At 36.9% G+C, this 25700-nt stretch overlaps 1 protein-coding gene across 2 annotated transcripts in view; it reads right to left on the reverse strand.

Annotated features, from left to right (window-relative positions):
- VPS8 (VPS8 subunit of CORVET complex) overlaps positions 1 to 25700 on the reverse strand; it is a 233285-nt gene that overhangs the window by 89681 nt on the left and 117904 nt on the right. For both annotated transcript variants that reach the window (XM_046658305.1, XM_046658304.1), the window contains 8 exons: positions 23236 to 23307; positions 18658 to 18777; positions 17275 to 17331; positions 13867 to 13949; positions 13039 to 13123; positions 11746 to 11844; positions 6736 to 6825; positions 3271 to 3317 (listed from right to left, as the gene is read on the reverse strand). In XM_046658305.1, coding sequence (XP_046514261.1) covers positions 3271 to 3317; positions 6736 to 6825; positions 11746 to 11844; positions 13039 to 13123; positions 13867 to 13949; positions 17275 to 17331; positions 18658 to 18777; positions 23236 to 23307 — 653 coding nt within the window. The remainder of the gene's footprint in view (positions 1 to 3270; positions 3318 to 6735; positions 6826 to 11745; positions 11845 to 13038; positions 13124 to 13866; positions 13950 to 17274; positions 17332 to 18657; positions 18778 to 23235; positions 23308 to 25700) is intronic.

Raw genomic sequence — 25700 nt, forward strand, 5'->3', positions numbered from 1 at the left:
TTTGAAATATGTTATTTCAACACTGAGTGTCAATATCTTAAGATGTCCCTTCAAAATTATCCACAGAAACAGTGACAGAGTCAACTTAAATTCAATGTATAACCATTTCCATAATCTATGTTTTGTTCTTTGGCATAGATACTCATTTTCTTGGCAATGTTCAATTTTTACTTTATCTTGATTTAAGACTTAGAAATATAATGTGTCGTTTTATGTACTTTTTGCTACAAGAAAATCATACCATATACTCCATATATTTCAGAGGCTCCCGGACATGTTAACAAAGGCTAAATTGAGATTACCAAGAAAATCGTACTGAGGAAAATATTGTGAATATAAATATACTTGCACGTTCTCTTTATTCTTTATGCAGCTCATAGCTGCACAAGACCCATCAGTGTCCTTTTGTATTATCCTTCAAGCATCCCCAGTGCACAAAAGACCTGCATCTGGATGTAAATATATCAGGAGAGCTCCTGGGAGAATTTCTGGCCAGCAGGAATGCACGCAGGGAGAGGGGGTGGCGCGGGGCTTATGCAGCAGCTGTCCCAAAGAAGGGAACTGGAAGGGGATGCAAATCCTTTCTCTCCCAAGTTGTTGGCCTCAATTCAGGGAAGCAATTTGCTTCTGAAGGATTAACCCCCTTCCCCCAGAACTAATCTTTCTATGTACAGATGCCACCAATATCTTTGTAGGTCAATTAATTCTACTGAGGACATTATTTACATAGCAAAGATAATTTAAAGAAATTGGATAAAGAAAATAGAGAAATATACATAAGAATTCAATTAGATGATTTGTTCCTTTAAAAATGCTGCTGACAAAAATAAAAAGCTACCCCCTCAAAAACAACTCACTGAATATATATAAATGTTAAATCAAATGTGCATAAACTATATACACAGGATTGAGGATCCTATTGACTCAGGTTTTTGGGGCAAGAGCAAAAAAAGAAACATTCTGATATGACACACATAATACAAGCTGTCTCTGTCTCAAAATAACTGTCTTTCTTCATTTTCCCTACTCTCCAGAAGGCTGCTATAGGAGCTTCATGGGGGAAAAAACCTGGATGTGGGGAAAAAAACAACTACTGCTTAAGAAGAGAATGGGAAGAATCAAAGGCAAAAACAGTCTGAAGTTGTCTGCCAGTGAGAACTGCTGGGCAGGGCCAGTCTACCGATGCTGGGTGTTCTTTTGTCTCTAAGTATCTGTTTCTACACTCCCTCAGTTTCCTCCTTCAGTTTTCCTAGGATCTGACCAGACCCTAATCCTTTTTTTTTTAGCTTAGTCAAAAAGCATGCTCATTCACAAAGGCTAAAATGGGATGGGAAACCAGTCATTCAGAATCAATGACTGTAGTGATATTTATATTACCTAATACTGATATTTTTTATTTTAAAAAAGTAAGAATGGGGAGCTGGCCCAGTGGTGCAGTGGTTAAGTTTGCACGTTCTGCATCGGTGGCCCAGGGTTCACTGGTTTGGATCCCAGGTGCAGATCTATGCACTGCTTGGCACACCATGCTGTGGCAGGTGTCCGGAATATAAAGTAGAGGAAGATGGGCACAGATGTTAGATCAGGGCCAGTCTTCCTCAGCAAAAAGAGGAGGATTGGCAGCAGATGTTAGCTCAGGGCCAATCTTCCTCAAAAAAAAAAAAAAGTAAGATTGGGTCACCATCCATCTTCTATATTTTATTACATGTGAGTAATGGCCAAGTTCAAAGCTGAATTTCCTCTGCTCATCCAGCTGGAGTCTCCCTAGGTAGGATGGGGAAAGAGGAGTCAGGTCTTAAGAAAACTGATCTGACACTGGAGATCTGACATGAGAGAGGAACAGAAGGAATTCTGCCATGGAAAAAGGGGCGTACAGGCTCCAGAGAAAGGGCTGGTAATTGGGACTGGGCACCCCCTTCCTCTTCCGCCTGGCTCAGTCCTCCTCAGTCCTCTCCCCTCTCCCTCAGCTCTCTCCATCCTTTTTCCAGCTCTCTTCTTTCCCTCCAACCCCCCAACTACAATTCTAAGTTATCTTCGTCAGTTAATTCTAGGAGAGACTAGGGCCCAAACTGGCTCTGAGGGAAATACAAAAGATTAATGGAAATAAAAAAAGGTGTCTAGCCTCAGTAATATTCTGAGAACAGGGCATTAAAACATGGATACTTTGAAAAGGTCTTCAATAGGGGTGCAGAGGAGTATGTAACCAGACTGCTTTTCTAAACATCTGCACATACACATCTGTATGACTCTGAATTTTAAATGTGGCATAGCCTGTTCAAGATTTAAATGACTGAGATTTCAAAAAATTATTATAATAACAAAATTACTGGTATTTTGGTATTTAAAAATAGCAGAGAATACTGGATAACCAAAACGGACTTTATAATTGCTAAAGTAAGTAAATTACTCTTTTTAATGGCTAGTATATATTATACTGCAACTTAAAAAGTTTTTATATGTGATATGAAAGCTATGTCATCCTGGAATATTACACTTAAGCCAGTGATGCTTCACTCTTAAGTGTACATCAAAAATATCCCCACCCACAATGATTCTGCGGGCTTGGGCCCAGGCATCCATATTTTTAAAAGTTTCTTAGGTGATTCAGATGCACACACTTCTGGTTAAGAGTGACTGTCTTGGAGGACGTTAAATATTATTACACTCCACTCCTAATGTACTCCACTTAGTTACAGCAAAATATCACAATTTCACACGCAGAGCTACTTTGCTTACAAATCCATTACTAATTTCATCATCTCCTTGGGTTAGTTTTTATTTGCTGAGTACCACAGCAGCACTTAAAAAAACATTTAAACTTTCCTTCTCACACAGCCAGGAAAAGTTATTTAAAACTAAACACTTCAAATGAGAGTTTAAAAGGTAATACATTTAGAGAAGGGCTGGGAACGAGGTGTTTACTTTGAAAAGTGAAGCTACCAATGAACAGCATGGAATAAGGAATAGGAAGGAGTGAAGCCAGACGACCATCACACTCTTCCTGAAACACATTCTCATGGCATGGCTTCCTTATGTTATTTACGTTGATGACAACTCACCACATACACTCATGTCCAAATGGAAAGAAAAGTATTCCCTCAAGACATAATCCATTTTTACATCAAGTATTTTGGTATAATCTATGTAAGTGTGACTCCCACTAATATTAAAAATCAAGAGCTGATTGTACTATGTGGATACCATGGGCCAGTTTCTTAACCTCAAATGATTTCCTATCTATGTATTATGAAAAAATAAAGTTTATTAACATACCTTGGGTCTAGAAGACTCCTCAAAAATTTGAAAAGCAAAACTTGGTTCTGAACAGAAAAACAATAGAAAATACAATTAAATATTAAAACAAATTCTTCAAATTATGCCATGGTAATGAATGACTCTAGAATAGTCCTTTAAATTGCACACGTGCATATGATTATTTCCATTAAGCCCTCTGGACTGATTTAAGAAATTCTAAAGAATCATTTGGAGGTCATTTCCTCTCAGTAATTCTAATCACTGTCACACGTTCAATTTTGAGCACAGAACAAACACAAACACTTTGTTATTGCCCCAAAAAAAGCCTTCTACTGAGACAAATCACTGAGCAGTTCTCAAGACAAGGACCCTCAGAATGGCAGGTGCTCTGAACTGCGCTGCTGATGGAGAGTTCTGGCTGCACTGATGGGTTCACACTGCCTCACCTGGTCTTCCTTGTGACAATGGCCAACAGTGGGAGAGTTAATCTCGCCCTAGGTAGGGTGGGAGTTTGAGGCCCAAATCACCCCCACCACCAAAAATGCTCATTAACTCCCCAGTATAATCAACTATAGAAGAGATGGCAAACTGCAACATGTTAGCAATTAATATGCCATAAAATCTGGCTTCTGTTTCTTCCTCTTATTAGCTATCTGACTTTGTGTAAGTCACTGACTCTCTTAGAGATTCACTATACTTAGGTGAAAAAGAAAACAGCAATTTCTTCTCTGCCTTCCGCACAGGGTAGAGGTGAGAATCAAATGAGACAAACCTTATACTACATGAATATAAATAATGTTTCTAAGTTCTTGGGAAAGCTAAGCAAAAATTATTATAGTTTAGTTTTTTAAAATTTTTTGACACAATCAAACTTCACCTATAAAAAGTAGGGGACTCTCAAAACTGAAAAGAATTAATATCACTTAGAATTGTGATATTTTATATATATTTATCAGTCTTTGATTGTCTATCTTTTCCCTGGTTTATCACTTTGTTTTATTTTACACTTCTGGTTATAACTTAATATTCTGGCTTATTTTTCATGTCAAGAATTCTGAAAACAATTGATCAGAGGAATCTCTCTTGCCATCAAAAGTAAAGGTACTTTATAAAATTTGTGTGAGATTCTCACACAATCAATAAAGCTCTGCAATGAAATAAATACTTCATTTCTTTAAAAGAAATATGTAAGACTCTACAGTCCACAGTCAAGTAGCCTCTTTTTGTTTTATCCATGACACTTCAGCTTTTATATATTTGTCTGATGAGTGACATTTATATTCATTTACCTGGGCTCTCTGCCATTAAATATCTTTTGAGACTATAGGAAAAAGAAAATGCTGCAAAGGATAATCTTACATTGTAAATGACAGTAACAACACTACAAGCAAGAAGATTCACTGGAACTGCTGACTTTTAAAGGGGGGAGAACCTTTGTAGGTTGAGAGTAGTTTTAGCAGAAATGTCCTCCTGTCCCCATCACTGGACTGGGTGACCCTCCACGTTCTTCCTCAGTACCCAGGCAGTGCTCTACCATCATCAAGTCAAACTATTTCGCAACTGCCTTTTGGCTTATTTGTCTTCTTCCTTGAGCACGGGGCTACATTTATGGTTTTGTATCCTCAGCACTTAATAATGTTTTTATTATTATGTCCCACAGCAGGTACATAAATATTTGATTAATGGATGAGTCTTTATCTTGATTTAATGGACCTCATCCTGCCGGACAACTAAGCCTGATATCTGGGAGTCATTTTTAACTCCTCGCATCACTTTCAATTAATTTCCAAGCCCTATACATTTTCCTTCTCAAACATATCTTGGACCGGTCCTCTCCACTGACTTAGCCCTTAGGTCCTCACCATCTGTTGCCTAGACCTTTTTCCTTCTGACTGGTCTAAGTGGTCTCTCTCCTCCATTTGCTCTCTTTGCCAGACCATTCTCCACTCTAAAGAGTTAATGTTCTATAAAATGAATCCAATGATGTCATTCCTTTTAAGAACTTTAGTAATTCTCCAGTATACAGAAGATGTATACTGGAGTATAATTTCTTAGCATTACACAGAAGATCGTTCGATATCAGGCCCCAAACTCTAATATCCAGCCTCTATACTTTTAACTCCTCTGCTCCAACATGCCTTTTATAGCTTACTCTAATGATTCTTCCACCATCGTCCCCAGCACATTATGCTTCACATAGACTGGATCATTCTCTGAATGTTGCTTCAAGCCTTCAAGACTTTACATACCTAGAACCCTTTATGTAGCAAGTCCTTCCAAATTCTCTGCCTGGAAAACTGATACCAATCATTCAAGATCCAGTTCGGGCGTGTCTGGGAACTCTTGTCTGACTTCCTCACACAGTCTATCACTCTCTTTTTTCCTACAGCACTGGCTTTTTTTTTTTTTTTTTTTTGAGGAAGATTCACCCTGAGCTAAGATCTGTGCCCATTTTCCTCCATTTTGTATGTGGGTTGCTGCCACAGTATGGCTGACAAGTGGTATAGGTCCACACTTGGGTTTCAAACCCACGAACCCAGATTGCCAAAGCAGGGTGCACTGAACTTAACCACTATACCATGGGGCTGGCCCCCGACAGCACGTTTTACATATGTCTGGTGTAGCACTTATAACATTGTTCTGTGGTTATATAAGTGCTTCTGTGTTCCATAGGAAAAATTAAAGAAAAGATAGTATTCTTATTTGTGCCTCCGAGGGCCTACCATACTGTGGTACACAGTGGAGCCATAATAAGCGTTTAAATGAATGAATTCCTTATTTTTGTTTCTCATGCCAGCTGCCTCCCTTTCACTGCTCTGGTCTCCATCTTGCATACCTATTCTCCACCACTATTATTGCTGTTTGTGGACCCTGGCTTGTGCTTCATGTCCCTGTCATTGTCCTATTCCCTACCTCTATCACTTGAGGCCATAGGTGGTAAGCAAAACTCACTACTAATGCTGCCATGGTAGTGACAAGTGGAACAGTAGGTCCATAAAACAGTACTTCAAACTGAGCATCTCAATATTCAGCATGAATATACTTGTATTCTAGTTAAGATTTTCCAAGAAAAATTCTAAATAATCAGCATTAACCCAATTTGAGGATGACAAAAGTCTGAATAAATAACATGAACCTCAAAGAGAATACAGTTGTAGTTCCTACAGCAAAAGAAAAAGGGAGGGGGGAAGGATCCTCTGTGGACTAAGACCTCTAGACTAAGCACAGGCTATAGCTCCAAAAACGTTTCTGTGATGCTAATATTTGTTATGTACAAAAGATGAACTCCCTTCATTTCCAAACTCAGAGATCATCACACAACTACCCCCAAATACACACACACACACACAAAATGTGTAGAAACTGCTATTAAATGGCAACTATCAGTTGAAGAAACTACTACAATCAACGGTTCTTTGGTAGCTATTCAATAATTGTCGCTCCTCTAGATGTTTCTTCCCAGTGTGTTTTTCCAATATTTACCTGAAGTTTTTTAATGACTGCTTCAATCTGTTCAGAAAAGTGAGTAGCAACCAGCTCTGCAGCTTTACAGGGCTTTAGGGACACCAGTTCCTGGAGTGAAAGAAAAAGATAAAATGATCCTTACGGTTAAATTTAAACAGAATTTCCACAGATGTGGAGCACGATCACCTACCTCAATATTTTCATGAGCTTCTACACTGCATTTCGGGAGACCTTGATATAGGGCCTCAATTTAAAGGCACATTGCAAATGAGCAAAATTAGAAAAATGCCATTTAAAAAATCAGGTTTTGATATAAAAGGTAATTCAGAATTCTTAGAAAATGAAAGTACTAAAACTCTGGATCTAGGCCATGATATCTACAGGATGAAGAGAAGGAACAGAAGCTTCCCAAACTCCCTATGAGTGAATTTCACCCTTGAGCTTAAAATAATAATTTGAAGAAATGAAAAAAAAAGTATATTGCAATTTCTCTGGCTAAGAGTTCTAAAATTTTACTTCTGATGCTTGGTGGATTTTGACACTAGAATTGTCTTAAGAAATCAACCAAGGTCATAAGTCTTAAATGAGACTAAGAGGTTGACCACTGTTAACCACTGTTAATAAGACCTATTTCTATCAAGTCTAAGACTTCCAATCTGCCCTTTCCTTGAACTTTCCCAGACACTACTGGCTGTCCTTTTCTTCCTGAAACTCTCTTCTTACTTGGTTTCTGTGACCTGCTATCCTAGCTTTCCAACTGCATGTTATATGGCTGAAAGGCAAAGACCCACTATAGATCAACATAGTATACTATCAAAAAAAAATTCGGTAACTTATTGCGACTGCAATATTCATGATATATCTAACAATTGTGTGTTAGTATTTGTAGATTAATAAGTTGCTGACACAAATAACTGTAGTTTATACTGCTTTTATACACCTCAAAACAGAGAAGGCACCACTAATCAATATCACAAATGAAAAAGGGGGTATTACCACTCATCTGCAGACATTAGAAAGATAGGAAACTATTATGAATTAATAGAGGTCAAGAACTTGAAAATGTAGACAAGATGGATAAATTCTTAGAAAATATAATTAATAAACTGACCTAAGAAATAGATAACCTGCATTAATTTTTAACCATTAAAGATATTTAGTGAACAGTCAAAAATCTTTCCATATGGAAAACACCAGTCTCAAATAGCTTCACTGCTAAGTTCTAGGAACCAGTGAAGGAAGAAATAATTCCAACATTAATTAACCTCTTACAGAGATAGAAAAAAGGAAACTTCCTCAGCTTGTATGAGGCTAGCAAAATTTTTTAAAATATCATTAGCAATAGCATTTTCATACTAAAAAATATAAAGTTGTGACAGTAAACCTAACAAAGGATGGAAAATCTCTACAGAGAAAATTATAAAACTTTATAGAAAGATATTGAATAAAGGGTTATACCATATGGTCACAGATCGGAAGACTCAGTATTGCAAAGATGTCAATTAAATTCAAAGAGATTGAGAGATTTAATGCAATCCCCGTCAGAATCATAAGGTTAAGAAAATTTTTTTGGTGGAACTTGACAAAGTGATTCTAAAACGTATTTGGAAGTATAAAAGGTCGAGAGCACCAATATTCTCTTAAAGATATCAAGACTTATTAAAAAGCAACAATATTTAAAATAGCATGGTACTGATACAGAGACAAATGGACCAAGGAAACAGAAGAGGGCCCAGAAAAACAGACCAAACATACAGATCCTTGACATACTTATGACAAAGCAGCTCTGCTGAGCGATGGGGAAGGCGACCTTTTAAAGCAACTGTTGCTGGGAAAATTGGGAAAATTGGGCATCTCTATTTAAAAAAATTAATTGGACGCCCCCCCCACCTCGTACCATATAGAAAAACTGCTTTCAGGTGGACCTAAGATTTAAAGATTAAAAAAACCAAGAAAGCATTTAGACAATAATATAGGAGAACTTCTCCTTCAGGATAGAAGGGAAAAAATTATCATTTTGATGACATCAAAAGAAAAAACAACAAAAACCAACTTTTCTTAAAAACAACCATAGAAAAAAGCCAGAGTGGGAGAAGATATTCACAACACATGTCTCTGAAAGACTAAGATCCAGGGTACATAAAGAACTCCTACAAATCAATAAGTACAAAAGAGATTCTAACAGAAAAATGGGCAAAAGACTTCAACAGGCACATCACAGAAAGGAAATTTAAACGGCCAATAAACGTGGAAAGGCCACCAATCTCATTAATAATTAAGGATATGTAAATTTAAAACATAATGAAATATCATTACACATCCACTAGACTGACATAATTTTAAAGGCTAGCAAAGAAATGGAGTCAATGGAAAATCTCACACAATGCCGGCATCTGGTAAAGTTTAAGATATTTATCCCAATTAACCGGCAATTACAGACCCTAGAGCAGAGCTTATCAAATTTAGCACACGTCAAAAGCACCTGGAGGGGTTTTAGACCACACTGCTGGGGCCCACCTCCAGAGCTTCTGATTCAGTAGGTCTGGGGTGAAGACTGAAACTACATTTCTATCAAGTTCTCAGCTGATGCTGTCAAGTGGGCCTGGGGATCAAACTGAGAACCATGGCCCTAGAAAAATGCACGTGGCTGTGCTGGAGATGCATATAAAGAATGATCATGGATGGACTGTTTCTGATAGTCAAAACCTAGAAACAACTGAAATGTCCATTAACAATAGAATGGATAAACTGTGATAGCCTGTAAAATGGAACACGATCCAATAAAAATGAACCACAGATACCTAAAACAAAATATACAAACTTCTCAAAACATTGAAGAAAAAAATACACAGTATAACTTCATTTACATAAAGCTCAGAAACAGGCAAAACAAAAACATCTATTTTTCTGGATGCAGGCACAAGTAGTAACAGGATATAGAAAGGCAAGAAACTGCCAGAAAAACCAGGATAATGTGAGTATTAGAGGAGGCCGGGGATGGTAATCATGGAAGGACACAGGACGAGTCTAGGGTACTGGAAATAACTCTGTTTCTTGATCTGGGCCTGGGATGTCTGATTTGGAACTTTTTATTAAACTGTACATTTGTTTTATGCACTTTTTTGGATGTCTTTTCTATTTCAAACTAAAAAATATTTTAGAGAATCTAATAAAACACATTTTGCCTACATTGGAAAAACCACCTAAGCTAGAAATTCTTTACCTAGAATCCACAAACCCAATCTAAGAATGGCTTTTAGGGGGCTGTGGATCCCTGAAATTGTAAACAACATTATGTAGCTGAGCACATGCACAATATTACGAGGCACAGGTCCAAATTTTTCATTAGATTCTCAAAAGAGTTCTGTAACTCTGAAAGCGTTAAGAACCACTAATCTATACACTGTGTATACTGTCAGAAAACTTTACTACGAGGATTTTTCTCCCTACATATTTAATGCTGATTTTATTTACATTACTGAAGCCACAGAAGGCCTTCAACAAAAAGTCTATATATTTGTAATCGTGGCCTTAAGAGATATTAAAAAGTTCAAGGTGAAAAAATATGCAGATATGGGAAAAGCAGTCAGCACACAGAACAGTTGTGCAGCAAAAATACTCTTGCTTCTCCAGTATGAGTTTTCTGCCGAGCAATTTGTTTGCTCATTGATTAATTCATCACGTTTCACATTATGTAGAAAGACATAACTTCATTTCTGGATGTCTGGAGTCCATTTGCTGAAACCACTGCATAATGCAGATGAAGAGAAATGAAGAATGGGCCATAATGTAACTATGGAGACTTGAAGGGGATGATGAAAGGAAAAAGAATACAAAATGATTAAAGGAAAAAAGAGACAACTCGAAATAGGAGAAGTTTTCTTGGGTTCTTTCACCAGGATATATTCATTTTGTTGTTAGCAGGAGTATGATAATGTTAAATAACATATATATGTTCTCAATCCTATAGATGAAAGTCTGGAAATTACTTCAGACCACACATCTGATCACTGACTGCACCACCTTTCACACCAGATGTTTCACATAAGATGCTGTTCACATTTCTGATCTTTCTACACTTTACAACCAGCAGGAACCAGAACAAAGTATTCATATCACATGCAGTATTTTCTTCGAGTTTCAGAGCTCATACTTTCTTACCATTTTTCAAATGTATAAAAATTTAAAACACGTTGAATAATCATATCTTTCACTACATCTCTAAACCCATCACCAGAGGCTACCCCATCACCTGATCTTTGCTACAAGGAGGAGAGAACCTTTGTAGATCCAAAAGTAAGAGTACCTCAGCATCTTTCGTTACTGTTTTCTTTTTTTTCAATAATCAGTGACCCATAAGACAGAATAGATTTCAGCACACCTGCCAGCTCTGTTGGTCTCTGAGGTACATTGTATGTTATGAACCTAAGGAAACTAAAGTGAGGAGTGCTTTGGGGCCCCTTTTCATAATGCATTCTGATCACATGTTCATCACACATGTACTGGTCTCTCCATTTAGGCATCTATAAGCATGGTTTTTAAAAAAGAACTTTTTGTTTCCAAGGAAATTCTTGCATTCTTGTAAAACAGCATGCATAAACAAAATCAGAATCATCATCCTGTTACCTAAGAAAAGGAAATACATCACAGAGAACAACTCACTGCAGTACGGTTTCTAAAATTCCATTGGGAGATTAGGGAGAATGGCTCCTAGCATGTGTTAGGGAAAAAGACCAGTAGTACTCTTAGAATCATTCTTAGAACACTGTAAAAACCCACTAATATTCCAGCTTCTCAACTAGCTGATTGAACATGGGTTATTTTCATAAGTCATGATATAATAAATTGATTATGACATAGGTCTTACAAATACAAATATGAAGTGGAATAAATTATATGAAAAAGATGTTAATCCTCAAATAAATCAGCTTAATAATATGACACCTGTCATTGCTTAGTTAGCAAAAAGTTAATTTGGGAGATATCCATTCAAATGGGCAAATTTAAAAAGTTCTGTGGAATCAGCACCTCAATATGATCCATTGCTTTCTGCCATACAGACTGCTTCTCCTCTGCACTGTGTCCAGGAATGGATAAGATATTGTGAATGTAGTTGAAGACTTCTTCCTAAAGAGCACAGACAACATAATTTATTAATTCATTCACTCAAACAATATTTAGTTTTCTATTCAGTTCCTTCAACATGTCAAAATTTTTACCCACTTCAGGGCCTTTGCATACACTGTTCTCTATCCTGAAACACTTTTCCATTGGCTTTTTGCTTGACTAACTTCTCACATTCCAAAAGTCACTTTATATGCCACTTTCTCTGAGATTCCTTCCCTGGCTGCTCTGTATACGTCAGTTCCCCCATTATCCTCTAAAGTTGCACCCAGTTTCTCTTCTCTAGCACTCATCACAATTTGTAATTACAGTAGTGCCCCCTTATCCATGTGGGATATGTTCCAAGACTCCCAGTGGATGCCTGAAACCATAGACAGTATTGAACCCTACATATACTGTGTTTTTTCCTATACATATATATAATAAAGTTTAATTTATAAATTAGGCATAGTAAGAGATTAATAACAATAACTAATGATAACATAGAACAATTATAACAACATAATGTAATAAAAGTTACCATAGATCTTAGCAAATTCAAAGTATGACTTTTTCATTCCTTATTAAGTTGAGCACTTTCACCTTTTCATTTAAAGGAAGCACTTTACGGCTTCTCTTCAAATTGCCAGCATCTACTCTTGCGCTTTGGAGTCATTATTAAGTAAAATAAGGGTTAGTGGAACACCAGCACTGTGATAGCACAACAGTAGATGAATGGGTGAGTAGCCATACAGCCAGTGTGGACATGCTGGACAAAGGGATGACTCACGGCCTGGGCAGGACACCACGAGATTTCATCACGCTACTTAGAAAGGCATGCAATTTAAAACTTATGAATTGTTTATTTCTGTAATTTTCCATCTAATATTTTCAGACCACAGTTGATCATAAGCAACTGAAACCACAGACAGCAAAACCGTGAACGGGTAGACTACTGTGTATATTTGGTTTTCTTACTGTCAAGTGACTGTCACTAAACTATAACTTCTAAAACTGCAGGAACTCTATCTGTTTTACTTATAAATGTATACTTGGCTAGTAGGAGGCACTCAAAATAAAACCTGTTGAAGAAAACCTTGAATCAGCAAACATATGTCCAAATATTTCTACTGGATAATTATACCTACTGGATAGTTATTTCTACTCGGTAAGGGGGTGCTGAGTAAGAAAAAAGGTTAAAATAGTCTCTTAACTCACCTCTCTTAGTGGGTCACGTAAGTAGCAATCAATAATTTTGTCATATTGGTGTTCTCGTTCATACATAAACTCACAAATTTGATAGCTACAACACAAAAGGGAAAACTTCAGTGTACCAAACAGGCAGGTGGTTATTAGCTTACCATTTCAAGAAGTTGCTTAGGTATAGAGGTTAGTATTAATTAAAATTACTATAATGGATGTGATTTCTACTGTTCAATGAAGTTATACTACTTAAGGGAGATGAGTATCTGTCATTCCCCTAAATCTAGGTTTAAGATGCTGCTGAATACCATGTTTATAAGAAATTTCAAAGCTGGGTACCAAATAAATGTTAAAGCAACCATGTGTCACATAAAAAATAGTTAATATATTAGATATCAATTAAGTTTTTCTGTTCAGAATTAAATATGTCAAATGAAATAGTTAACAAACTAGATAAACAGTAGTACTAACATACTACATCTTATTTGCTATGTTAAATTCTGCATTGTTTATAACATATAAAAATAACTGTCAAAAATCTATGAAATACCATGGAAATTTTAAGTAAAAAAACCTAAAGTAATAAATCATAAGACTGCCACTTCATTTTCATACTAAAACAAATGTACAAACACTTTAAATTTACTTGCTGTTAATTTCTGCAAATTTTACTAATTTCTAGACTTGAAAGGCAAAAACTTTCATACTTAGGTTTTTTGTTGTTATTTGCACAGCCTTTCTTAATTAAGAAAACAGCAATGTGTCAATAAACTGGGCTTCAAGTTAGAGAAAGGCAATTTAATAGTTTTATGGGAACTAAAATTTGGCTTCAAAACAACTTACAACTCTGCTTTTTCTGCCATACGGATGAGCCGACTCTCTTCAAATTGGACTATGCCTCCAGCTTGCAGCAATTCTAAAAGGACCTGAACATTTAAAATAAATGAGTAAAAATACTGGAATCTACTTTTATTTACTAGCTCTTTAAGAGTCCATTCAGCCACACCACCCCTAACTTTTTTCCTTTTGTCTTATTACTTGCTGATGTTTCGGCCTGGCTTTCACATATAAAAGGGGTTAGACTGCCATTAAAATGTTGACCATATCGTATTTAAGTCTTATAAAAAGATAAACGGATCTATCTTTCAAACATGGAAGTAATGCCACAGTGTTTGGAAATAAAGCCTAACTAGAATATCTGATCGACCCTCCACTGAGCTAAAAATGTCCATATATATTCTTTCAAGAAGTATATTTTTGTCTGGCTTTTATGTCTTATGGTGCTTTAAAATCTGTTGTTCACAGGTAGTATCCATGTTAATTTTTCTAATTAAACATTGGTGTTTTTCATAGTAGCATTATTTGCAAGAGCCAAAAGGTGAAAACAACATAAATGTTCATCAATGGGTGAATGCATAAACAAAATACAGTATATACATAGAATATTATTCATCCTTAAAAGGGAATAAAATTCTGACACATGCCACAACACAGATAACCTTAAAAACATCATGTTAAGTGAAATAAGCCAGTCACAGAAGAACAAATACTGTATGATTCCACTTACATGAGGTACCTAGAGCAGCCAAATCCATAGAGACAGAAAGTTGACTGGCAGCAGCCAAGGGTTGGGGGAGGGGATTCTGTGGAGTCATTGTTTAATGGGGACAGAGTTTCAGTTTGGGAAGATAGAGCTCTGGAGATGGATGGTGGTGATGGTTGCATAGCAATGCAATACACTTAACCCCACTGAATTGTACACTTAAAATGGTTAAAATGACAAATTTTATGGGATACATATTACCACAATAAAAAACAAACAAAAACATTGGGGTTCATATAATTTTTATCACAACAAGAGGCTGAATAATAAAGGTGACTAGGATCTTGAGATTGATTCATCAATATTTTTAAATAAATCTCAAAATACAATAGAATCATTACATAGTAAATAGAGCAATATGAGAAAGCTCTCTCCTGTATTTAAGTTTAAGACCTAGAATGACATGACGCTTCTCAGAACTCCAGGAAATCATTTAACAAACTATTTCTCTAACACAGGAAATTGATTACTTTCAGGTTAAAAAACAAAAGGCAGAAAAGAAGTAAAACCTATCAAACTTAACATTTCAGAACTCTAATTTAATGCTTTTGAGTACCATAATGTACTGTCATATAGAATAACTGCGGAGTGAACCCCTCCTGCCAGAAGCCTCAATGTGGAATAACATAATAGAAATGCCATTAGCTGGAGCCAGTCTTACAACTCACTGGAGCTGATTTTTAAATTTTCAGGAATTTTTTAAGTTGGATGTTAAATAGAGCCATCGCTAAAAATTAAATTATATAAATTCAAAATTAAACAAATTAAAAACAAAGGTAATACTCCAAAAACTCACTGCTTCCTAATTATTTTACTACATTTTACTATGTATGCTCTCGAGGTTAGTTTCTGTGATTATATCTACAGGGTGGAAATATTACAAAAACTGTGGTATTGTTTATCTCTTCCAAACTCCGTGTTCAGTGACATCATGTTGGCAAGTTGAAATCAGCTACAGTGGGAGTATTTACACCATGGAAATTGTCAAATGCTATAAATCAGGGCTTGTTACATTTTTAAAGGGTTGTAAAACAAACAAACAAGAACATGTGACTAAGACCACACGTGACCTATAAAGCCTAAAATATTTACTCTTTGGCCCCTTACAGAAAAAGTGTGCCAGTCCCTGATTAGGAAAGTGATGGAAATAACATTAATAAGGCAATCAAACTTAAAAGTGTACATGTCATAGTCATCACATTGTGAATAGCACAAAAAAATTAAGAAATTATGTTCCAGTGCAGGTATTCTAAAACTGTTATCAGATTCAGCAAAGAAGTCTCTTCATTGATGAATGAGCGAAGTTCTGACATTCTTTCGTGGCTGCACTTTCATCTTATTCATTTACATAAACGAAAATATCAACCGACATTGATATCAGAACTACACTTGGGAAGCCATTGTTAAACTTTTATCAGCACAACACTGGAAAATACTCAAAAATATTGCATAAACAAACTATTATACATAATGAACAGTACAAGAGAAAGAGTGCTGGATTAGAAGGGAAGGAATTGGGTTCTAATCTTAGTTGTGACCTTGGGCAACTTCTTCAGTTTTCTGTATTTTTAAAATGAGTAGGGAAAAAACCTACATAATCTTAAAGGGGACTCCAGTAATAGAACATTACTATCCTATGATTACTTCTCAAGGTTCAGCTTTTACATTTAGGTTTGGTTTTGATTTTAATTTAGTTATCTATATAAAAAGTTGTTATTTTATATAGCAATACCATGCATACCAGGATCCACATTTCCTGTCAGTAGAGAAATAGGGGCAAAACGAGAGTCCATGTAGCCATTTGTATTCAATATAATTTAAGAGAGAACCACAATTTTAGCAGCTGTTGTCTTCCCTAAGATAGTCTGCAGCGGTCACTGGGCCACAGCTGTGCAGAGAAAGGGGTCACTCTTGCTATCCCATGTTCTTATTTGAGTCTCAACCTCCCAGCTGGGCACTATTACCATAAAAAATCAGCAAAGCTCTCAAAACACTTAATCTTTGTAGCTTATCTGACAGAGTCTGGCTATCAATTTTAAATAGGTTGACTCTCTTAGTGCTCACAATTACAGTGGGTAAGCTTTTAAAGAATCCTCCTCCTAAAATGGACCCTACAGAAAGTGGCATAAGTAGAAAGAGGAGGTGATCGAACAGTTACTATCGCACAGTGACTTGCGGAGGGACAGATGGATTCTGGTCTTCAGAAATGGCCAGCCCTATTGCAGTGGTGCTAGAGAGCACACCCAAAAGTTGAGTGTCTCAATACTCAGGATTCTGCAGCCTTTCTGATTCAGGATCATTGTAGCTAAGAGTGGTTACCAGATTAACGACACTGGTGAGAAGCAGGATACAATAGGTGCCAACTGTTCCTACATAATGGAGAAGGATGAAGTGTTCTCTTTAATGCCATGTTGAATGAAAGACAGGTCCAGTCTGCTTAGAAATTTAGTCTGACATAAGCGCCTTATACATGTACTTCAAACAACCATCCACACTATTTTCTGGTTGTCACTTTCTAGCTTAGCATTAGGGTTTGTCACAAGTCATTTTCACCTTATGTCTCATGAGGTCTAGGATGGAAGGGTTCTTTCGGGCTTACTCTGTCTTCTCTCCCATTCTTTAGCAAAAAGAGTTCTAGTGGTTCATACCTGCTGTCTTTCAGAGTGTCGTGAGTCATCGTCAGGACTACAGAGGAATTCAAGGACCTAGTCAAAGAAAAGGTATTTTTTTATTGGATACTAGCATGCATGCCATAACACTGGCATAATGAAAACAACACCTACCCTTTCTATATCACCAACTCATTCACACTCAGCCATAACAAATACCACAGTATACAGTATCTTCCCAGCTGACGGCTCTAGTACATGGCACAGCAGGCTCAGGCACACTAACAATTTAACATGTACCTTGCACACATTTCTTTACTGTGTTTAGAAACATGATTAGAAGGCAGCATCATCTCTATATCTTAACTTTAAGATCCCTGATACCGTGGACCAAGCAGAGCACGGACTTTGTGAAGTCAGGCCACTTGAATTTGAATGCTAACTTTATTAACAATAATAACATTTATTGCTAATAATAGCACTTATTAAGTATGACCTTGGATGAGTGACAACCTCTCCAGGCTTTAGTTTCCTCATCTGCAAAACGGGGGTCACAACTATACCAATTTCAGACCCATTGGGAGCATTAAGTTAATATTACGTATTAAAGCTTTGGAATCGAGTCTGGCACTGTGAAGTGCTCAAGAAATGCTACTCATTATCAGCAACTTTCTCCAGAAAAAAAGTATTTTCTTTGCCACCTGTGGATTTGTAGGAGATAATTAACTGGGATTTGGAGATATCTTTAGAGCTTCAGAGTCAAAGTCATTTATTTGTAAGTAAATTTAGATTTTCTAAAAGTAATCTTTCCTTCAGATGATCAACATCATAGTACTCCTACCAGTGAGACGGGTGATTCTCACATTGGAAAATTCTTCAGCAAAGAATTCTAGGCAATTTAGAGCAACACAATAATTAAGAGAACAGAATTTCTATAAACCAATCTCCACAAACCACACTCCCATGACACCAAGTTACCAGGCAAAGTCATAGTATCCAGATATATTATTCTGTAAACAACATACAATTTAGATTCAAACTGAAACCCAAACAGGCTTCTCCCTGATAAGAAACTTATCCTATAGGCTGTTTTATTAAGAAACAGTGTAGGGGTTGGCCCCATGGCTGAGTGGTTAAGTTTGCGCGCTCCACTGCAGGCGGCCCAGTGTTTCGTTGGTTCGAATCCTGGGCGTGGACATGGCACTGCTCATCAAACCACGCTGAGGCAGCGTCCCACATGCCACAACTAGAAGGACCCACAACGAAGAATATACAACTATGTACCAGGGGGCTTTGGGGAGAAAAAGGAAAAAATAAAAAATCTTTAAAAAAAAAAAAAGAAACAGTGTAATCCAGTGAAGTGTTCTACGAACATTAAGTAGAGTAAAAACAACTCTAGTTCTCATTGTTAAAGACACTCACCTGATCAAAAAGGGTTCTGTTAACAAACAAAGTATTGTCAGGCTTTGCGAGCTGCCGGGCGAGGAACGTAAAGAGACACCCCACTTGTGAGGGAGTAAAATCAGAATTCTCCACCATAACCTGATGAGCAAAGAGACCATTTATTCAATACACCATCTGGTTTGACACAAAAAATATACAATTAGAAGGAGGGGGGACGTCTCATTACTGAAGACTCATGAAAAGATTCTTTTACTGACTGTGCAACAACTCAATAAAAGAGCTCAATACCATTCAGAGAAGGAGCACAACTACTCACACACTCTGAAAGGAAAACATGTTAGCGATTTTGGGCATGTTTCTAGGCATGACTCAAACGAGAACTGAATTGTTAGAGAGGTAGATTTCAAAGAAATATTGATCATGTTTCCCTCTTGAATTCTTAAAAGAGAATCCTACTCAAATTAATTTACAGTAAATTAATAACCCTCCTAAAAATCTGCCCACTAACACAGGAAGAAGGGAGTTGCTTTGGGGTTTAAAAGATAACTTGAGAGTAAAAGCATCCCAGAAAAGAAGTCAGCTAGCCCACGAATCAATGAAGGAAATGGCTTCTGCCTTGTCTATAAACAGTTTCTTGAACAGATGGCTTCATGTAACAGGCTTTTTACAACCACACACAGTTATCAAATCATAATCATTCCCCTGCTTTAACAGAGCTCTCATCTCCAGAGTACCTACTATGTGTAAGATGCTATGGCAGACACATTCAAGGGAATTATCAATGAGACAGGAAGGTGAGACAGGTAAATGAATCTTAAAAGGCATACTGTGATCAACACTATTACAGAGGAACAAATGACTACAGAAGCACACTGGGGTAAATTCACTTCAACTGGTTAGACAGGGAACTTGAAAAGAAATGAGAAAAGTAGCTTTTAAATTAAGCTTTAAAGCCCATGAGGAACCCGTGATGGGGAAATGTCAGGAGAGAGAGCAATCCAGGCAGAGGGAAGAGTGAGCAAAAGCATGGACACAGGAAAACACCGTTTGCTTAGAGAAACTATGTGTTTCATTAGAATGCAGAGCATGCATGCAGAGGAGGCAGAAATTCGATTCAAAAAGATTAGGCCTCAAATGTCATTCCAAGGAATTTAGAATTTATTCCATCACAAACTGGGGAGAGACTAAAGGCGTTCAATCAGGAGAGTTGATCATGATCAGTATTGTGCTGAGGAAAACTATTCTGTCAGCAGTGTGAAGGATAAAATAACAGAGGAAGACCGAAAAGGTGAGAGACCAAGATGCATGTGACTGCAGGGGTCCAAGGGAGAGACAGAGGGGCTCTGACCAGGGCAGAGACACGGAGAACGGAAGGAGGGACAGGTGCAGAAGACACTGCAGAGGAAGAGGAGACAGGACAAGTATTCATATGTGTGGAAACATGTGGCTAAAGGAGGAATGAAAAATAGATCTCGAGCCTGACAGGCAGGTAGGACAATGATGCCATTAACAAAGAGAGAATGCAGAAGTTTGAGAAACGATCACGTACTGTTTTGGACTTACTGGATCTATGGCAGCAACCCCACAACAAATTAGGGAACAGCACCCTGTCTCATCTACGGCAAAGACCTAAGTTCCCTCCCTCCATCCTCTATTCAAAGATAAACATTTCTCCTATTATAAAGCATTCCCTGGGGGCTGGCTTTTGGCCTACCTCTTCTTACTGTGCTAGTCATATATACACTTCTTTCACCCTTCCTGCTTTTAGCCCAGCAATCACAGCTTGCTCAAGTGCAATAATCAGTCATTTCTAAGAGCGTGAGGATATTTCAAGTTGTAATCTGTGTGTGTGTCTCTAAATTCCAACTGATCATATTCAAAGAGCTTTCTACAGCTTTAGAATACTCAGTCATCACTCTCTTCCAGTGTGCGGACCCTTGAGTAGAACTCAACTGCTGGGGCCCAACTAGTGCTTGTCTCTGCTTTTAGCCCTTCCTTTTGCTCTGTAAGCAAACTCCTTAACTGTCTGATCCTACAAACATCTTTGAAAACAGTTCTAACTCACAGCCAGTTCCCCTGGCACCTCAGCAAGTGTCTAATTGGTTATCACCCTAGAAATTTTGATTTCTCTCCATTTCCTCTCTCCGACCTATTTCAGAGACCATGCTGACAAAATCTGTAGGGCAATCCTGTACAAAGTCACATATTAACAGCCTTTCTCCTCTCTGTCTGCAGCCATTCAGCACACACAATAATGCCTGAGATCTGATGCTCATTCACCTGTTCTCTGGTCACTGCCTATACTCCCACTGTCACTGGCTCCCTCAGAAGTACCCTTTAACAGATTAGTACAACTCTATTACCAGAAATGAGAAAATAATCTCAAAAGTTCATTCTTCATGGACCCAAGGTAAATACTATCAAAACAATATAGAAGAGTAGCCATTCCCCAATAGTAAGAACTTAAGTACTTACGGAGATTTCTTCTTTTCATTTGGATCATTCTTCTAACTCAGTATAATTTTAAATTTAAATTCCAATTCAATCAACTTGAAAACATTTCTTGTATGTCTGCTAAGTTGTGGGCATTGTGCTAGGCACATTCTGGGCATGTTAAAACAATGGGCACCCTCCCCCCCAAAAGTCCTCAGAGTCTATACCTACAGGAAGCTCAAGTCTAGGTAGGAAAATACACATGTAAACAATTACCAAACAGTGTGTCTAGTGTAGCATCAAGTGTTACATGAACACAGAGAAAGGGCAACTAATCAAACTGGAAGTATGGGAGAGGATCCTAAATGAGTTTCTCACGGATGCTATTTGAGTTACATCTTGAAAAATGGTTAGGAATTTGCCAGGCAGAGAAAGGAAAGGAAAAGGCATGACGGGATGAAAGAAAACTTATGCAAAGAATATAAGCCACAAAGATGACAGAGAAAGTTCAGTGAATTCCAACAATTTAGTATGGTTGAGGAGTTCATAACATGGCGGGGCGGTGGTGGGTAGGAGAGAGGAGCAGTTACAGAGAAGTAGTCAGGGACTAAAAAATACAGAAGGATCTTGGATGTTACATTAAGCAGTTTATATGGGTATGGCAGAAACTAGTACTTGTGCTCCAACATCTGTTCTTCCCTCCTAACTTAGAAACAGAATTCCTTATTTTGAGCTAAACACATGGTCACCCGTAATACAGAATATATTTCTCAGTCTCTTAGCAGCTAACAGGCCATAGATCTAAGTTCTGATCAACACAATATAAGCAGAACTGTTGTAGATAACTTCTAAGAAATTTTCTTAAAGAAAGGAACACTCACTTCTTCACCTCTTTCTGCAGTCAGGCTGGCTAGAAAGCAGAGGTGATGGCTGGAGCCTGAGCAGCCATTTTGAACCAAAAGACAAAAACCATGTACTAAGAATAAGAGCAGTAAGACAGAAGGGATCTGCATCCCTGATAAGTTTGTGAAGCCACTCTACTAAATCAGGTTGCTTATTTCCAGACTTACATGACAAAATAAATTCCCATCACAATCAAACCACTGTTAATTTGAATATTCTCTCACAGCAGAACTTAATTCCAACTGATCTAATGGGGAGCCATAGAAGACTATTAGGTAGAGAAGAGGCAAGATCACAAATTAAACAAGGACAAGATGATGTATCGAGAGACCATTTAGAAAGGTATTTTGGGCATTTAGGTGAAAAATCTCCGTATTAACCACCTGGATCAAACTGGCATTATTTGGGAGCTTAGCCATCCTGTTTGTATTTTCATCACTGTCAGTCTTACAAGGTCAATAAATAGCTCAAATGACATAATGTATATAAATGTGCTTTGAAAATTATAAAGAACTATTATAATTGTAATGCATTAATGTTATGCACAGAGAACATTTTAATTTTGGTCTCTTGTCCAAAATAATCTAAAAGTCACTAAGAGGAAGAAATCTCTATTTTATAGCCAAATGAACAGGATGAAAACTCTAAGCTTTCAACTACAAGAAGAAATTGGCCTGGTTGAAGCTGTGCAGATGGAAAGGAAAAAAATCTGTCTCTGCATTCATTCATTAGCAACAGCATGAACCTCAAAATAGCTTTGGACTGAATCTAGTTAGATTCAGACTGGGATGATCGTCTTTGTGTGCCTCAAGTCCTAAGTGTCACCCATCATCTCAGTACAACGGTAAAACTACCTTAGCAACACTGCGATGATGGTATGAGACAGAAGGAGATTATTTACATTAATTGTTTTCTCAAAGCACTCTGAAGTTAGTTTCTATTGTTGCATGTAATCATACTAATGTAGCAATTATCACAATATACTTTTCTCAAGAGTAGTACCCTATATCCTTGTATCAAGTCTAAAGCTGAGAGACATTAAATCTTCTTTGAATGAATGATTAGTATTTCATTCAACTTTTGAAGACAAAGACATCATAATAAAATTTTTAAAAGACTGCAACATATCGCTTCATTAAACAAGATAAATGACTGTAACACAGCACTTCATTAAACAAGATTATTTTAGAACTTGCTATAAAATAATTCAACTTTCTTAATATAAACATCAACACAAAGACATTTTTTCTGAATACTTACTTTCAACAAAATATCCACAATACGTTGTTGATATTCTACGGCTTGCTTGTCATTTTTAAAATCTTCAAAAGTCTAAAAGACAGAAAGAAAGTTTTAAAAATAATTATTTGTAAATTTTAGAAGGAAAGAAGATATTAAATTCTTATTAATAGTCAAGTAAATTCCCAAATAAGATAATCATTCTTCAGTAGTTTTTTCCTTATATATCTTTAATAACTTATTTTTAGTGAGTTAAGTAGAAAGCTACAACATTTAATATTGCACAGTATTCTGAAACTTTAAAAATAGATACAAAGCATAAAATATGGTGATTATCAGGCAACCAAAAAGTGATTCCAGAAAGGAAGGCAAAGTTTACAGGCAATGAAAAAGAAAAAACACTAATTGCAAGACACAATTGGTGACCAAGAGTTTGAGAAGGATGAAATACATGTTACATGCTCAGCCATCGTTCCATCTGTGCTATTTGGAAATAATAACTGAAATACAGTTTGTGAACTGTCATGAAAAATAATTTTCATAATTTCCGTGACAACTAAGAAAAAATGATGTTCAAAGATAGTTAAAAAAATTATTATGGTAAAATGCCACAATGTTAAAATCCTCAAGCCAACATAAAAGGAAAAGGCATCCTATTTTCAAAACACTGCCAAGTACAGGACTTCTTATTTTATGTCCCTGCTCAAGTAGAGCCAAATATATTTTGAATAGAACACGCACCAAAGTAAATGACAGCACCAGATTCTGAAAATACCTAGTACGTACAGGATACACATATGAAGGAGCTGAAATTGTATCCACTACCAAAAAATTCAAATGAAAATGTTTATTGAATAACAAGAATGATGAAAGACAAAGATCTTTCTTATGGTTCTCACTTTGCACATTAGGCTCTTAGAAATATTTAAATCCACACAGCAATAATTTACTGCTTATTTTCCTGAGAAAAGAAAATAGATTACATATTGTCCCAATAGATTAAAAGAAAACAGGAATTTCACAGCCACGAACCTTCAAGACTACACCGAGGTTACATTCAAACCAGAACTTGCTGTTCTGTAAATTGGCCCTGAAATCCCCCAACTTCTCCAAAGCCCCTTTGCTCACGCTGTTCTCTTATGAGCACGCCTTCTTTCCCTTCTGTCTGACACACAGTAAGTGCTTTAAACAAATGACTGCTGATTTGTCTAGTTAATTACAGAGACAAGAAAACCCTTTCCTTTTTTTAATCTTTTTTTCAGCTATACTGGTTTGCTGCCAGTTAGTTGAGATATGCCGAAATGAGTAACCAAGGAGACACAGGAACTCTTAATCTGGAAAGCTCAAACAGAAGATACTTTGATGTTTAAGCAGGTTAAATATGACCCCGACTAAAGACAGACAGGGGGACTAGAAAGTCTCTCAGTTGTATCTTCAGGTTTATGAGAACAATAAACACGCACAAGCTCACGCAAACATCCCCCAGCCCAGCCTGCCAAAGTGACATGTCAACTCTGCAGGTACAAACTGAAGGTACTGTCTGCTAATACAAGTGCTATTCAACTAAAACACAAAAACACGGAGAATTAACAGATGCATTAAAATACTACAGCAGTGACAGCAAGGAAAAAAGAATTTCCTTATCCATTTTCCTTTTGATAGCTTGTATTCACTGCTTTGAAACAGATATTGAAAGTTTACTTCTGTAAACATAATTAAGTGGTGATATACTATATTATGAATATTAGGATATTCATAATGACATATTTTGGTTGTAGTTAACAAAATGGCACATCATTGTTAAACCATTATCATTCCACAAAGATGCTTCTAATTGTACAATGCTTGTTAGAGGAATAATATGCAAAGATGTCCTAATGGAGAATGACACAGTTTGCGAAGCACAAAGGTCGACCCAAAACTCAGTCCAAAGTCATCTTGGAATTTTGTCATAAAAGCTTCTTTCCGTAGTCCCTTAAAAATTATTACAGTTTCTGTAAGATAATGCTGATTGGCTAAATCCTAATCTAGGGGTCAACAAACATCTCTGAAAAGGGCCAGAGGGAAAATATTTTAGTCTTTGTGGGCTACATGTGGTCTCAACAACATATTCTTCTGTTTTTATAACTCTTAAAAACGTAAAAAATATTCTTAGCTTGCACAGGCAGAGGCCAAATGGAGCAGCACTTGGTCCACAGGCTGTAGTTTGTGGAGCTATGTCCTAACACCTTCACACATCCCCCAACAAGATCTGTGTATGATAAAAAGAGAGCAAAAAGAATCACCCACAACCCAGGCTAATGGGAAAACTAGAAGGACAACAAACACTACAAACTTCAACTTACATAAAAGTGGGAAAATCCACATCCCAAATTAGCAGAGTTGGTTCCAAAGCCTGTAACACCATAAAGAAGTAAGGATAGAACTGGGGAGAAGAAAGGAGGCTGTGACAAGGTTTCACTGGTAGCAGAACACCTATAATACCA

This window comes from Equus quagga, chromosome 4 (assembly GCF_021613505.1).
Source record: "Equus quagga isolate Etosha38 chromosome 4, UCLA_HA_Equagga_1.0, whole genome shotgun sequence".
Lineage (NCBI taxonomy): Eukaryota > Metazoa > Chordata > Mammalia > Perissodactyla > Equidae > Equus > Equus quagga.